The following is a 15,030-nucleotide window of genomic DNA, read 5'->3' as shown; positions in this document are numbered from 1 at the left end:
CAGCACTTGGCAATTAAAAATGCATTTTTAATGAAGCTGCAGCACGTTGTGCCTGCTCCAGCAGTGAAACCCAGGCCGGCCCCACCATGCCGGCAGTTCTTGGGCAGCCGCAGGACAGCCAGGAGATAGCTGAAGGTCAGAGGCTGGAGCGGGGGCGTGTAGGATGGTATTTTCCCTCTAGGGGAGCCAGATTAGCCCAGGGGCCCAAGGCAGGGAAGCGGAGCCGAGGGTGTTGGGAGAGAGCATGACCCCAATCTACAGAAAGCAGTGGGCACCCTTGAAACCTCCCCGCACTTGCTCCGGCATTGACCCCTACGTCAGCCGTCCACAGCCACTTCCTGTCGCGTCTCAGCCACGCCCAGCCGGGGTGCTGCCCCATGAGGGAGGGTGGGTGCCCAGGAGGATCCGGGCCAAGGGCTCCGTGATGTGGAGCTGCTGAGAACTTGGGCTGAGACCCCTCTGTTCATCTCACATGGAGCTGGAGGAGTCTCCGCCCTGCCTGGAGGGTGATCCAGCTCCGTCCCCGATGCAGGAGGGTGAGTGAATCCAGCAGCCGTCTCCTGTGCAGCATGAAAAGCATCCACCTGCGCAATTAGCAGGGCAGAGGAAGGGGTCCCCTGTATGACCATGGCACAGGATCGTAGGAAGGGAACGTGTCCAATCACGGTGAACTATCCTGCCCCATTGCTAATATTCCCTGGGCCCACAGGAAAGCCAGTGCACAGGGCTCCACCACGCTGCCAGCACCCCAAGGCACAGCACCCCACTGCAGCATCCCATCCCAATGTGCAGCATCCCAGTACCTGGTGCCCCAATGCACAGTGCCCCCAGGCATCCCACTGCTTTGCACAGTGCCCCATGGCACAGTACGCCGTTCTGCTCCACCTCACCACACAATGTACCCAACCCCACTGCAAAATACTCCTCAGCACCCTTCTCCAGTGCTCCAGACCCCACCCGGCTGCCATCACCCCAAAGCACAATCCCCACCCTGCTCCACTATGTAGCACCACACTGCACCCAGCATTGGGCACAGCCCTCTGCTCAACCCCACAATGTACTGTACACTATTGTGCTTCATCCCATCCCACAGGATACCCCATTCTGCCCTGAATCACCCCTCTGCGCAGCACCCACCCCGCCCTGGATCATCCCTCTAGGCAGCACCCGACCCACCCTGGATCACCCCTCTGCACAGCACCCAACCCACTGTGCAAGAAGGACACTGGTGCATCTTTGCCCAGCTGGCCAGGCTGATCATTGCCCTGGCTGGAGGGCCCCTCCTCGGCCTTTCCCCGGCTCAGTGCTTCCCCCAGCACATTGCAGAGGTGACGTGTGTCATCTCCAGGCTCGGGGGAGGTTCATGTTGATTTCCATGCCCTGGATTCCTGGCTGTCTCAGAGGATACCCGCCTGTCTCCTTGCATTAGTCCACCAGCCTTTGAGGAGCCCTGCCGCGGCGGTGGCCGGGCAGCACACTCAGCCTGCAGTGGGGGGTTCTGAGCCGACTGGAGCAGAAAACTTTCATGTTTGAGCAAGTGGCTGACGCACCCGCCGTGACAGAGCCTCCTCTTGTGCAGCAGCTGCCGCATGCTGAAGCAGACGCGGTTCTGAGTCGGCACCCACAGCACGCGCAGGGGTTGCAAAGCGGATTGGCTCAGACAGGATCAGACCCTCCCTACAGATCCCGGGGCCAAATCTATCCATCCCCATACATACCCCTCTATCGATTCATCCCCATAGACACCCCTCTATCATCTATCTATCCCTATACACCCCCTTTTCTCATGTATCCATCCATCCCCATACACTTCCCTTTATCTATCTATTCACATACACGCCCCACCATCTATTCTTCTCAAGATTTCGATTATCTATCCACCCACCCACCCATCCTTCTTAGGGTATTTCTCTATCTAATGTGCCCATCTCCATGGTATCTGACTGCCCTGGCAGGTCTAAGTGAGTGCAGCTCGTTGATTTCAATGGTTACATCCCCCTGTTTGTGCCACATCTGAGAGTATGAAAAAGTGCTGGGAATACATTTGTTTTCTTGATGGTATAGCGCTCTGGGTATGGTACAGGGCTGGGCATGCTGATACCGGAGAAAGGCAGCCCTGGATCAAACCAGGAGGTACCTGTGATGTTTCACTCCATATTCTTTATGAAAGTATGCTTATGATATGAATATGACATAACTGAGAGATACTTTATGCCAGATGGGTCTTGTAGGATATCATTGGAAAGATTATAATTTACTGCATGTGATTATCCAATTTGTGTGCCTGTATCATTTCTATATCTGAAGTTAGGAATATTGACTCTGTATCTGTATTTGGGCTGTAGCCCATGAAAGCTTATGCTCAAATAAATGTTAGTCTCTAAGGTGCCACAAGTACTCCTGTTCTTTTTGCAGATACAGACTAACACGGCTGCTACTCTGAAACCCGCTACTTTGGGTAATGCTCACTGCTAACAGGTCAGGTACAACAATGGAAAAGCCAGAAAAGGCAGGTGGCCCATCAGCGAGGACAATGGGCTGTGAAAAGCTTTGGCCTTCCTGCAGACCCTCCATACTGCCATTGACTCATGGATGCTGGGATACTACAGAGTCAGGTGGTCTGTCACCTGATACCTGGGACTTCTTGTAACTTTTCATTGGAAGGGAAGGGGGCGGGGTCAGGTTTGGGAAACAAAGGATTCCCACCTTATGTAAATCCTATTTAAGGGTGGGGAGGAAGGCAAAGGGGACTCCTCCTCTCCATGGCCTGTCTGCCTAAGAAGAAGGACTGCTAAAGCCACCTGAAGGGAAGGCGGGGGGCAGTCAAGACTGAGACGGGGGTCCAGTCTGAAAAGGAATATAACTGGAAGTTTGAACCACAGAAACTTTGCAACCTGCCTAAAATAACATTTAGGGTGAGAATTTACATTGTGTAACCTGTTTCTTAAGTCTATTGAGCTTAGCTTGTATACTTTGGTTTATTTTCTCAGTAATCTGCTTTGTTCTGTCTGTTATCTCTGATATTCACTTAAAGTTCACCTTTTGTAGTTAATAAACTTGTTTCTTGTTTATAATATAACCCAGTTTATGTAATTTCTAACTGGGGGTGAGGGGAAAGACGTTGCGCATATCTCCCTCCACATTGAGGGAGGGGGCGAATTTCATAAAACCTTTGGGTTTGTCCCCCTTAAAGGAAGTGGGCACCAGAGTGTTGGGGGAGCCCCTAAGGCTGAATCTTCCCAGAGCGGGTCTCTGTCTCTGTGCAGCTGGGTGTGGCCCTGCCTGTGAGCTTGGCTGGAAGAGGGTTGTGAGGTAAAGGGGACCCAGCTTGGCAGAACAGGCTGACTCAGTGGCACCCCAGCACATCAGGTGACACCCCAAAGGGCCCAAACCCGTCACAGTACCAACCTGAGAGATTCGCTTTTTATCAGCCGTGAGGGCAAGCGACAGAGGGAGAGGGCAGACAGGAGCGAGCAGCAGACAGGGTATTGGGGGGGAAGAGGCAGCGTGGGGGGCAGGGGCGGCAGCGCCCCCTCCCCCTATACACACACACTTTTAGGGAGCTTCCACCACTCCTGATCCACAGCCCCTCTCTATCCAAGTCCTGGGCTCTCCACTCCTGCCGATGCACCTCAGTCCTGACCTGCAGCCCCTCCTGCTGTCCCTGGCCTGGGTTCCCTCCAGCATGTGTCTCAATCCCGACCGCAGCCCCTGCTATCCCAGCCTGGGCTCCCTCCCCTCTACCACTGCTCTTTAGTCCTTATCCGCCAGACCCTCTACTGCTGCCGCAGGGGATCCCCTCCCCACTAGCGCTGCAGAGCTGGGGCAGAGTCCAGTTCTGCCATTGCCCGTCAGTCCCGTCCCCAGCCAGCAGGCAGAAGATGCCCATCTTACCAAAGTCTGTGTAAGCAGCGGGGACTCAGAAGGAGACTTAGGGCCTAAACAGGAATCCAGAGGCAAGTGGGATGCCACAGCTCCCCTGATATGCAGCATTGGCTACCGGGCCCCATACCTGCATGCCTCTCCTTCTCCAGCACAGACACACCCCGAGATCCCTGGGCGGCTGCTCTTCTCTCTCCTGGCCCTGCGGGCTGACAGCCAACAGGCAAGGCAGCTCCGGCTTACCTGTGGGATGCTGTCAATGTTCTTCCTCAAAGTGTGTAAAGTGGCTGGCACGGCTCGGGCCCCGGGCTCCATCTGCTCCTTCACCCACTGGTTGGCAAGGAAAGCACAGATAACGCCAGCCCTGCGGGAGATGAGGCCAAAGCGGGTCACCTATGCCTAGTGCTCCAAAGAGCGACCAAATCGCCTATTGTCCCACAGTCCTCTGACATGCCATGGACCAGAAGCAACCCCAAAGGTTGGGACAGGGTCTTCAGATCCAGCTCTGGGCTCCATGGCTGCTCCAAACTCAGTCCCCAGGTCTATGCAAATGACCCCAGACCTTGTCCCGGTTCAGAGTCTCATCCCAACTCTGTATCTCAGCTGTTCTCGGTGCTCTCGAGCGGGACAGAGGTGAAGGGGAAGAGGGACCCAGGGGCAGGTCAGTGGGGGATGACAGGGTGAGAACAGGGGGAACATGTCACTGGGAGTTGCTGGGCTGAGGGGAAAAGGGGGGGTTCATCCTAAATGGGCTGAAAATTCAGGGTTTCAGGCCATGTTTTTCATATGCAGCCTCTGATTTGGGGTGCCTCCATTTCTGGGTGCCCTATGGGACCCCGTACATCTCTCCCTGCCCTAACCCCAGATCCTCTCCTGCATGGAGGGCCCCTAATGCCCCTTTTCCCTCAGCCCCTGACGTGCCAACCCCAGTGCCCAGGAAATGCCCAAGGGGAGATTAGCCCCCAGTGGCACCTGCCCTACGTGGAAAGACCCGCCCTGCCCCCATGTGGTGCCCTACGATGCATTGTCCCATCGTGGTACCCCCTGGACTAGCTCCCGCATGCCATCACCAGTGAGCGGCTCGTCCGCCATCTCCGCTCCCCTCCATCCATCATACACGTGCCTGACCCCCGCACTCCCCCAGCCCGGCGCTGGCCCTCACTCACAGTAGGATGGCGGTAGTGAGGGAGAGGCAGAACGTGAGGAGATTGCGCTGGCAGGTGAGGGAGCGGCGGTCGGCCTTGATGTGTCCCCCACAGCGCCGGCGGCGCCGGCAGCAGCAGAAGCACAGACCCGTCGCTGGCACCGCCACAAAGAAGAGCACAGCAATCGCAGCGCAGATGACATAGCCAGCCTGGTAGCGCACCACCTGGGGGAGCGAGCAAGGGCCTCCTCAGGGAGGGTGCCGCTCATCGCTTCCACCCATCCCCCAGGCCCTTCCCCTGCCCCTGCTCCTCCCTCCCACCCCTGCCCTCCCATGCCCACCCCCACGCCCTTGCCTCGCTCCCAGCCATTCCCCCTGCTCCCCCACCCATCCCTGCTCTACCACGCCAACCTCCACACCCCTTGCCCTGACCCCACCCATCCCCTCTGCTCCCCCACCCACCCCGCCCTCTCACGCCCACCCTTTGCCCTGCACCCACCTCCACAGCCCCTTGCCCCACCCCCACTAGTCCCCCATGCCCTCCCCTTGCCCCGCCTCCCCATCCATCCCCCTGCTCCTCTCTCCCATCCCCGCCCTCCCACACCCACATCCACACCCCCCTTGCCCTGCTCCCCCGCCAGTTCCCCACTCCTTCCCCTTGCCCTTCCCTCCACCAGTCCCCCACACTCTTCCCTTGCCTTGCCCCCCACTTACTCCTTGCCCCTAACCTTTCTCCCATTCACCCATGCCTTCCCTTTGCCCCATCCCTCCCATGCTCTCCACCTCACCCTTCTGACACCACCCCATACATCTCCCCCTGCCCTGCATTTCACTCAGCCAGCCCAATGTGTACTTGCCCTCGGGCCCATCCTTCACCTGCCCTTCTCCCCCCCCCCGCCGTAAGCCAAGGAAATCCTGGTGTCCGCAGTGCCACAGGTGGGCCCCCAGAGGAGTGAGTGAAGCGGGGCCACCCAGGACAGATACGAACCCCACCCCTGCTCACCTGAGAGGTTCTGACTGATGACGGCTCATTCAGGGCCACACGGAGAAGCTCTGTTAAAACAAAACCAATGTCCCGTCGAACTCCCGAACCCAGCCGCCTTTCCCCCTCCTCGCCTTCCCCCTGCTACCACTGCCCCGTCAGGATGCGCCAAACTGCCCGTGAGGATGCTCTTCCCCTCCATCTTGTGCCCAGCGGTGGGGCCAGGTTTCCCTAGGAACTCGGAGCCGGCAGGGATCACAAGCCACCGTCAGGGCCACAATTTCAGGCACATGCAGTCCCAGAGCAGGGCGAGATTTTTGACCGCTCCTCTGAGTGGACACTGTGCATGCCTCTTACTCTGGCACTGGGGGGTTCCCCAAGTTGCCCCAGGGCTCTCTGTCCCCCCCCATCTGGCTCACCTGTGGGGAAAGGGTTCTGCTGGACCACATCCAGGTAGCGCCGGACAACGCCATAGAGCGGATCCAGCGAGCTCGGGACCCGGTGCTGGGCGGGGACCCGCTGGTCAGCGCCTATCTCCATGAACTGGTGGACGAGGAGGGGGTTTCCAGGTGGACATTGCTGGGAGCGAACTGGATCCAGGAGAACCCAGGCTAAGGCCAGAGACACATGCAGAGGCAGAGCGGAGGCTGTGCCCCAGACACCTCTGGGCTGAGGGGCCTGCATTGGTCCAGAAACAGCCCGGGGGATGGGGGGGAAGGGGGCTCTATCACCTGGATTGCAATGGAGCTCCAAGGAGACCCAGCCCTTGAGGCAGAGAATTCCCTCCCGCGGGGGCTATGCCTGGAAGCCGCTGTGCCGGGTGGTCTCCTTGGAGGTGCCCAGACCCCCTCAGTGCTCCCAGCTCCCGCACACAATGCAGGGCGCACGGAGAGGCATCCCTGTTTCTGGCGCTCCCTCCTCTTCAGCTGATTATGTCTGCAGCTGGAGTGCCTCAGAAACTGGCCCGACTGGTTTGATGCCTCCTGAGGGCCCAGGCGCTGCTACTGCGGCTGGGCTCGCTTCCCTCTGCTCCAGGGATGGGGCAGGGTGGGGCGAGGCGCTTCTCCCAGCAGATGTTCCAGGCCCCTTTCACAATCCGCTCTGCTGTCCCGAGCCACTGAGCGCTTCGGTGCCAGTGCTCCCTCTCCACAAGGGTGGCCTGGAAAGACCAGCAGGCCCAAGGGGGCGGGAGAGGAGACAGGGGCTGTGCGGTCCCCTCACTCCCCACCCCCAGGGAACTGGCAGTGCAGCCCCTCATGCCTAATCTAGGGGCTGATGGCATTAAGTAGCCAATTCCCTAAGGAGAAGTTTAAAGTGGCTTTAATCTCCATACTCCAGGGGGCATGCAGGGTCTGGTCTGGTCCCTCAGTGTAAATCACAGCAGCCTCCGGGCTGCTCTAACTTATGCTCTGCTTCCCATGGCCCCAGGGAATGATAGCATAGCTATAGTGCCATGCGCTCTGGACATGACCCTGACACGCCACCTTCAATGAGGATACGTAGAGTCAAAAAAACCAGCTCTGCTCCAGTCAGGGAAGGCATCTGAGCCGGGGGTTATATGTCCAGGGCTGTTTTCTCCCACTTTCAGTTCTCATTACACAGCCAGGGAATGTTGAACTGTTTGGTTTTCATTGCTAATCAGAACAAAACCCGACCAGAGGCCTCGGTGAAATGGCAGGGAAGCGCAGCATGCTGGGTAATGCAGTGGGAGATGGGAGCAGAGAAAAGCTGACCTGCAAGTCATGAAGGTGAGTTGGCTAAACATGTAATTTTAAACCTAATGGATGTGGAATGGAAGCTGACTAGAGCCGAACAACTTTGGCTTAGCAATGATTAGTGCTCTGCTCAAAGACTAGTACTGCAAAAATGGAAATCCAAAAAGCGACCAACAGCTGAAGACTGGAGCTTTGACATCATGAGCTTGGCCACCAGGGCAAGAATTATAAGAGAAATACCCAAGAAAAAATCAGAGATATGGGATACTTTCCTGGAGGTATCTGAATGCTCCTATTAAAGTATGCCCCCCCTCATGTTTCCCTCTTCGAGGGGGGCCAGACATCTGATATACCAGCTTGTTACTCTTCATCGCCCCTGCCCTACCCAGATTTTTCACACTTGCTATCTGGTCACCCTACCATCGTCTCTACCCACTTTTTTCCCGTCTTTATTCCCATCCTCCTAATTTTGCTTCTATTCTTTATCTTATTTTAATAATTTTTCTTAAACTAGTTGGATTTTGATAAGCAACATTGGTTCATTTATGCAAATAATTGATTTCTATTGTAACCATTCATATTATAGAGAATTAAACATTTAAAAATATAGCTAAGGCTGGGCAGCAAATGGTTCATATATTCCGAGAAGTTCATGTATTCTGAGACGGTCATGTGTATTTTGTTATGTTTGTTTTTTCTACAAGAAAAGCAAAGCCAAACCTCAGCTCTGCCTGGGAAACACACAGCAGAAGGCACAAAAGCAGAGAGGCCTGAGAATAACCAAGCTGCACAAGGGAAACAGAGTCACAACGGGGCATGGAGCTGTGTCAAAAGCAACCCAGCCGCATACAGGTGCCGATTCCCTCCAGGAATTGCTGCCCAGGCGTGGGCACAGAGAACATTGCTCCGTGGAGCTGACAAACTGACTCTCTTGCCAGCAATCTGGGAAAGATACTTCAATGCCAAGGCTTGACTCAGGAGGGGATCTGAGAGACCCTCTGTGTGGCACTGACCCACCTCTGGGTGACCAGCCAGAGCACCCACTGTCCTGGGGTTCAGGAACAATATGGCAGAGGGAGGACAGAGTAAGCCAGAATCTGACCTGGGCCCAGCTGCTACCGTATAGTGGAAAGCCTGGTACATGGCCAGCAGGTGGGCAGAAGGGAGGAGAAAGCAGTGGAGCGGAGAGAGATACGAACGGGCTCTAGGCGTGACTCTGGCGTTCCCACTCTGGGGGCCAGCACAGACTTGCCGACTAGGTGCTTACTCACCAACAAGCCTGGGGCAGGGTGCTTGCTCAGACAGCTTCCCATGGAGGAGGAGGGACAGAGCTGCCTTCCCCCACCCTGTGCATGGTCTGGGCCTGCTGGACCTGCAGGGGTGACATTTCCAGTTCAGATGCCAAAGGTTTCTCTGCCAGAGGGGGTGTCTGTACACACCCCACCTCAAGGCTCAGCCCATTGCGCTTGCTGCCATATGGTGTAGGGACTGGTGAAGTGTGAAAGAAGTAACTGCTGGTGATTACAGGCTTACCCTCAACACATCTAAGGGTTAGAGCTCAGGGCAGGGAATCAGGACTCCTGGGTTCTCTCTCAACTCCGCCACCGACTCTTTTTGGGTACATCATTTATTGCCTACTGCTGATAGGTGGTGGGCACTCTCAGCACCTGCTGATTTCAGTGAGAGCTGCAGGTCCTTGGCACCTCTGGAAAAACCAGGTGGCTAACCTCTCTGTGCCTCAGTTTCCCCATACATACAATGGTGATAATAATGTTGGCCTGTCTCCCAGGGCTGCTGTGGGGCTGAATGAGTTAGTGTTTTGGAAGGTGCTTAGAGATCCTTGCATGAAAGACACTACAGTGATGTAAAGTATTGTTCATCAACCTTTTGGTTTTGGATCTGTCTATCACCACACGTACATACTTTATCATCCATCTATCTAATGCTCATCATGGTGTGAGCTTCTAGTTTTAACCAACATTAAACAGAAATCCGAAGGGCCATAAGCTGCAGTGTTATCGCCCACCGATTTGCTATTTCTTTGGCATAAAAAAAACCAGCACTGGGATTTCCAGCTTGTTTTTGGAGACAACCTCAAAAGACCTTTTTTGGAAATGGAATTTCTTTTCCTCTAGCTCGTTGGTGCCCTCGGATGGTGAGAGTCCCACACTACAAGAAGGATGTGGAAAAATTGGAAAGAGTCCAGCGGAGAGCAACAAAACTGATTAAAAGGCTGAAGCACATGACTTATGAGGAGAGGCTGAGGGAACTGCAATTGTTTAGTCTGCAGAAGAGAAGAATGAGGGGGGATTTGATAGCTGCTTTCAACTACCTGAAAGGGGGTTTCAAAGAGGATGTATCTAGACTGTTCTCAGTGGTACCAGATGACAGAACAAGGAGTAATGGTCTCAAGTTGCAGTGGGGGAGGTTTAGGTTGGATATTAGGAAAAACTTTTTCACTAGAAGGGTGGTGAAGCACTGGAATGGGTTCCCTAGGGAGGTGGTGGAATCTCCTTCCTTAGAGGTTTTTAAGGTCAGGCTTGACAAAGCTCTGGCTGGGATGATTTAGTTGGGGATTGGTCCTGCTTTGAGCAGGGGGTTGGACTAGATACCTCCTGAGGTCCCTTCCAACCCTGATAGTTTATGGTTCTATTAATTGGAAGCAACCTGGGAGCAATACAGCCCCAGTCCTGAAAGGTGAACAGGTAGAGAGCTGAGCAAATAATTGATTTTTTTTGGTTCAGTGGCTGAACCAAAAATCTATTAGTATTGAACCGAAACTGAATCTTTTGATTTCCCTCAATGAGATGAAAAAAACAAAGAGATTTTAAATGAAACATTTCAACTGTTGATTCAAATTGAAAAAAAAATTTCAGGTTTTTTCAGCTGGAACTATTTGCCAAATTCAACCTGAATCTGTGCTCCCCAAAATGAATTTATTGGCCAGTTTACTGTTGATACTAAAATGGATTAACTCTGCCATGTGATTATGGTCGTAAAGCCAGTGGTAAGTATCTTAGGTCTGAATAAACACAAGTGTCTTACAACTGAGTGCCTGATCACAGGTCACTCACCACTTGACTAGTGAGAGTTAGTTGCTAGAAAAATAAAACACAAACCCAGCTTTAAAACAGAGGCACAGGCGATTGTAATGACATAACTGAAAAGGACAACCATCAGCAGGTGCAGATGCACACAGCTATTGTGGCTTGCTATTTGGTTAACTTTCTTCTGCTCTGCTACTGAGCCAAGCCAAGAAAAAATAGCTAAGTCATTTCTGCCTTTTGTGTGGATTGAGCCTTAGAGCACCGAAGAAGAAGACAGGAAAGCTGCAAATGATCAGCGAGACAAAAATGGAGACTTCTAGAAAGGATCGTCAGCCTAGAAACGGAGGCTTGCAAGAGTGACCAAGGAGATGGATACCACCCAACTGAGGGCTTCAAGGGTCTTCCACAAACACTCCCAAGGTGCCCTTGGCAGGTATCCAACCACACCTTCACTACTAAGGTCTGTAAATAAGAACCAAGGAAAAGCCCATAATGAGTTTCACATGAAGTTGATGAGTCTTGAGCTCTGGTGGCTACAGGTAAAACTCTAAGGGAGTCTGTAACAGGGTTGGCACCCATGCAGTTCGTGGAATGGGGTGGCATTCACCTCTCACAAGTGCCCCCCTCCGTGGTCAATGGTTTCTTCGATGGGTGCTCAGTGACTCAGCCCTCTGTCTGTCTGTAGGTGGAACAGAACAAATCCCTTCTAGGGTATACAGTCTTTACTTTCGCCTGGCCCTGGAATGGGGCCATACCCCCAGGGCTTCCTCCCTGGAGATACTGTCTTCTTGCAGCCCTCCCTGGGCTCAGTCCCAGCAACCAGCCAGGATCTCCTTCTTAGCTCCCCAGGTCCCTGCCCGCACTGAGCTGTCAGTGGTTCTGCTGCTCTTTCAGTCAGCTAGGAACCCAGTCCTCTCTTCCAGATCCAGGCAGCAACGGACTGACTCTGGCTCTGCTGCTGCTTTTTATATGGCCCTCCTGACCACTGATTGGCTGCTCCTGCAGCCCCTCTGATTGGCTGCTTCACCTGCAGCCACTCTAGACCACTTGGGGGACTTCTCTTCTGCTCCTCTTTGGGATGGGGGTGTGGCAGGACCCTGAGGCCTCCAGCAAGGGGCTTCTGGGCCTAGTCTACCTCTTCCCAGAGACATTCTTTTCATTTTATTGGATGATGAAAAGGTGACCACTCAGGGGAAGAAGATTAGGGTTGGACAATCACAATTTCTCATGAGAGATGGGGACTGTGGCATGACTGGCTGGGCCAGATTTGCAAAAATGAAAAATTGCCATCAGACAGCCCACCAAAGTTCTTATTAGAGAAGACTCCATCAGCCATCAAAACCCTGTTCTTCCACATCCAGGACACTGGGACACCAGAATGCCAAGAAAAGCAGGATTTTGTTGACTGGCCTCTGGGTAGCACCTCCTGCTGGTAACTATCAATTACTTGCTACAAGCAAACTCTGAGATGACTCTTTATTAACTCTTTCTACTTGACATCCTCAGGAAGGAAACCCACAGCGATACTGGGAAAGAACTGGATTGCAGCTGTTCATCATCTCAAGTGAACAACTCCCAAACTGACTTGCATCTTCTACGCATCTACCTCTAGAGACACCATCATCATGAATTGGTAAATTGATCAGTAACAAAGAAACTTCTCTCCTACGCATACTATGTTCTGTGTCAGTGATATGGATTTGTATTAATCTAAATACTAATATGGTGTGTACTTGATTTATAACGTTTGGGAATGTTATCAGAGTGAAATATATTTGTACTTTGCCATCAAGAATGTTTGTCAGTAAATATCTAGAAATAATATTCTCACTAAGTGACCGAAATGTGCTGAGACTGAATAACTTGCTACACTAGTTAACTATAGGATGATTCTAACGGGAGGTGAGTTTATCTACATTACCTGAAGTAATACCTTAACACCTAAAGTAAATGGCGCCTGGACACATGATTTGTGATCATCAACAAGTGAGACAGTTCCTTAAAGAGATACAGAAACTTGAAGTGATGTTTAGAGTAGCAGATTTACTAGTGTTGAGCTTTTGCCATAGAAATTAAAGTTTTTATAGTATATTAAGAATAGGATTGCAGGTTACCAATATGCTGATACTCAAAGGGTAAGAGAAATTAAAATAACTTTCATTTAGCAGCAGCCTAGGGTGGGTTCGTTGTGTTCTCTCAGAGTATGATATTAGTACATTTAAGGTGAAGGTTCTGTCCATGACATAATTTCGTTACACCCTTTCTGTCATTCAGCAATTACACAATTGTCTAATTCTCCACATTGTAATGGGAGCATTATTATGGGGTATACAGTCTCACACATTGCTAATTGAAACATCTTTTGATGGTACTTAATCTAAGTAGTGTTAAAGTTGTGTGGCATATAACTGGACTGGCAAGTGAAGGATCTATATTGAGGATGAGAACATAAGAACCTAAGAATGGCCATACTGGGTCAGACCAATGGTCCATCTTGTCCCGTATCCTGTCTTTGACAGTGGCCTGTGCCAGATGCTTCAGAGGGAATGAAGAGAACAGGGCAATTTCAAGTGATCCATCCTGTGTTGTCTAGTCCCACTTTTGGGCAATTGGAGATTTAGGGACATCCAAAGCATGGGATGCATCCCTGCCTGTCTTGGCTAATAGCCATTGATGGACCTATCCTCCATGAAATTATCTAATTATTTTTTAACCCGATTATACATTTACACTTCACAACATCCTCTGGCAACGAATTCCACAGGCTGACTGTGTGCTGTGTAAAGAAGTACTTCCTTCTGCTTGTTTTAAACCTGCTGCCTATTCATTACATCAGGTGATCCCTAATTCCTATGTTATGTGAAGGGGTAAATAACACTTCCCTATTCACTTTCTTCCTTGGATACATAAGTCTCTGTTGGCACCAAAAATGCCTACTCAGAGAGTAGAAAATTAGTGTAATACCACTATTGTGTAATTAACTGAGGATGTAATGTTAGCATTAAGTTTACCCCGCAGATGACATTTGGTGATAATTTCACCACCGTGTGATTAGATTTGAGGAATGAGAGCTTAGTTTGCAGTGACTGGCTCTTTCTTTCCTGAGAAGTGTTAACATTCTGTGTTAAACTCAGTCTTTTCAACTTTATTACAGTGTCATGAAACTGTCTCCATTCGAGTTTCCATAATGTCCCGTTTTCATTTTGAGAAATAAAATGGATCAAATTCCTAAGGAATCTTAAATCTCTAGTTTAGCGCCACAACAGGACATCAAAACAGCTAGCAAGAGACATCGCAAGGGTAATTCATTCATATACTTGCTTGACTGAAATTTAAAAAGGAATGAAGGGGAAGGATGGAAAGTCAGTGGTCGGCAGGGGGCATGGGAATATGGGGGGAAGAGAACAATGGGAATTGAGTTCGGAGCAGGGGGATCGATGGAAGAGGACTCATGGGGAGGGGAACCTCGAAAATTTCAATCGGAGTGGGATGCAAGAGAGGTAGAAGGTGGAGAGGTGGATGCAAAGGAAGTGGGTGGAGGGAACAGGGAACAATATAAGGGGCAATTGGTGAAGTGGTAATCCCAACTCTCCTCTACGGCTGTGAGACTTGGGTGACCTACAGAAAACTCCTGAAAAACCAGCACTTTCTCCGGAAGATCCTCAACATAAAGCAGGAGGATCGACGCACTAACGTCAGTGTCCTCCTGGAGGCCAACACCTTCAGTGTTGAGGCCCTGATTACCCAGCACCAGCTGAGGTGGAGCAGGCACTGTGGGCGCATGCCTGATGCACGCCTACCAAAACAACTGCTGTATGCACAGCTCACCGAAGGAGAAAGGAGCGGGGAGGCCAAAGAAATGCTTTAAAGACATCCTCAAGATAAACATCAAGAGATATGGCATTGATACCACGCACTGGGAGACAGCAGCCCAGGACAGGGCTAGGTGACGAAGACTTGTCAGAGGAAGAACACTCACTTTTGAGGAAAATCGCCTTGCCCAGGTCGCAGAAAAACGCCAGAAAAGAAAGTACAGACGACTGACATGCAGCAATCATGACCCAACCCTGCCTTCCAAAATCACCTGCAATGTCTGTCAATGAGTTTGCAGCTCAAGGTATCGGACTCCTCAGTCACCAAAGGACCCATAGTTGGTCATCAGCTCCTTGATTCTTACGATGGCTGCATCATGTCGAGGTACCCGTGTCCATACTGAATCTTTGTCCACTCACATCCTAATAGTTTGATTGACTGATCAAG

The 15,030-nt window shown here is 51.8% G+C and overlaps 1 protein-coding gene across 1 annotated transcript in view; it reads right to left on the bottom strand.

The window, feature by feature from the left end:
* PROM2 (prominin 2) overlaps positions 1–15,030 on the bottom strand; it is a 41,810-nt gene that overhangs the window by 26,467 nt on the left and 313 nt on the right. Inside the window, exons 2-5 of the mRNA XM_045004092.1 lie at positions 6,428–6,619; positions 6,030–6,109; positions 5,049–5,251; positions 4,126–4,246 (exon numbers count right to left, since the gene is read on the bottom strand). Coding sequence (XP_044860027.1) covers positions 4,126–4,246; positions 5,049–5,251; positions 6,030–6,109; positions 6,428–6,619 — 596 coding nt within the window. The remainder of the gene's footprint in view (positions 1–4,125; positions 4,247–5,048; positions 5,252–6,029; positions 6,110–6,427; positions 6,620–15,030) is intronic.

This window comes from Mauremys mutica, chromosome 2 (assembly GCF_020497125.1).
Source record: "Mauremys mutica isolate MM-2020 ecotype Southern chromosome 2, ASM2049712v1, whole genome shotgun sequence".
Lineage (NCBI taxonomy): Eukaryota > Metazoa > Chordata > Testudines > Geoemydidae > Mauremys > Mauremys mutica.
Note: the sequence above shows the minus strand (reverse complement) of the source record. Positions and strands in the feature narration are given on the sequence as shown.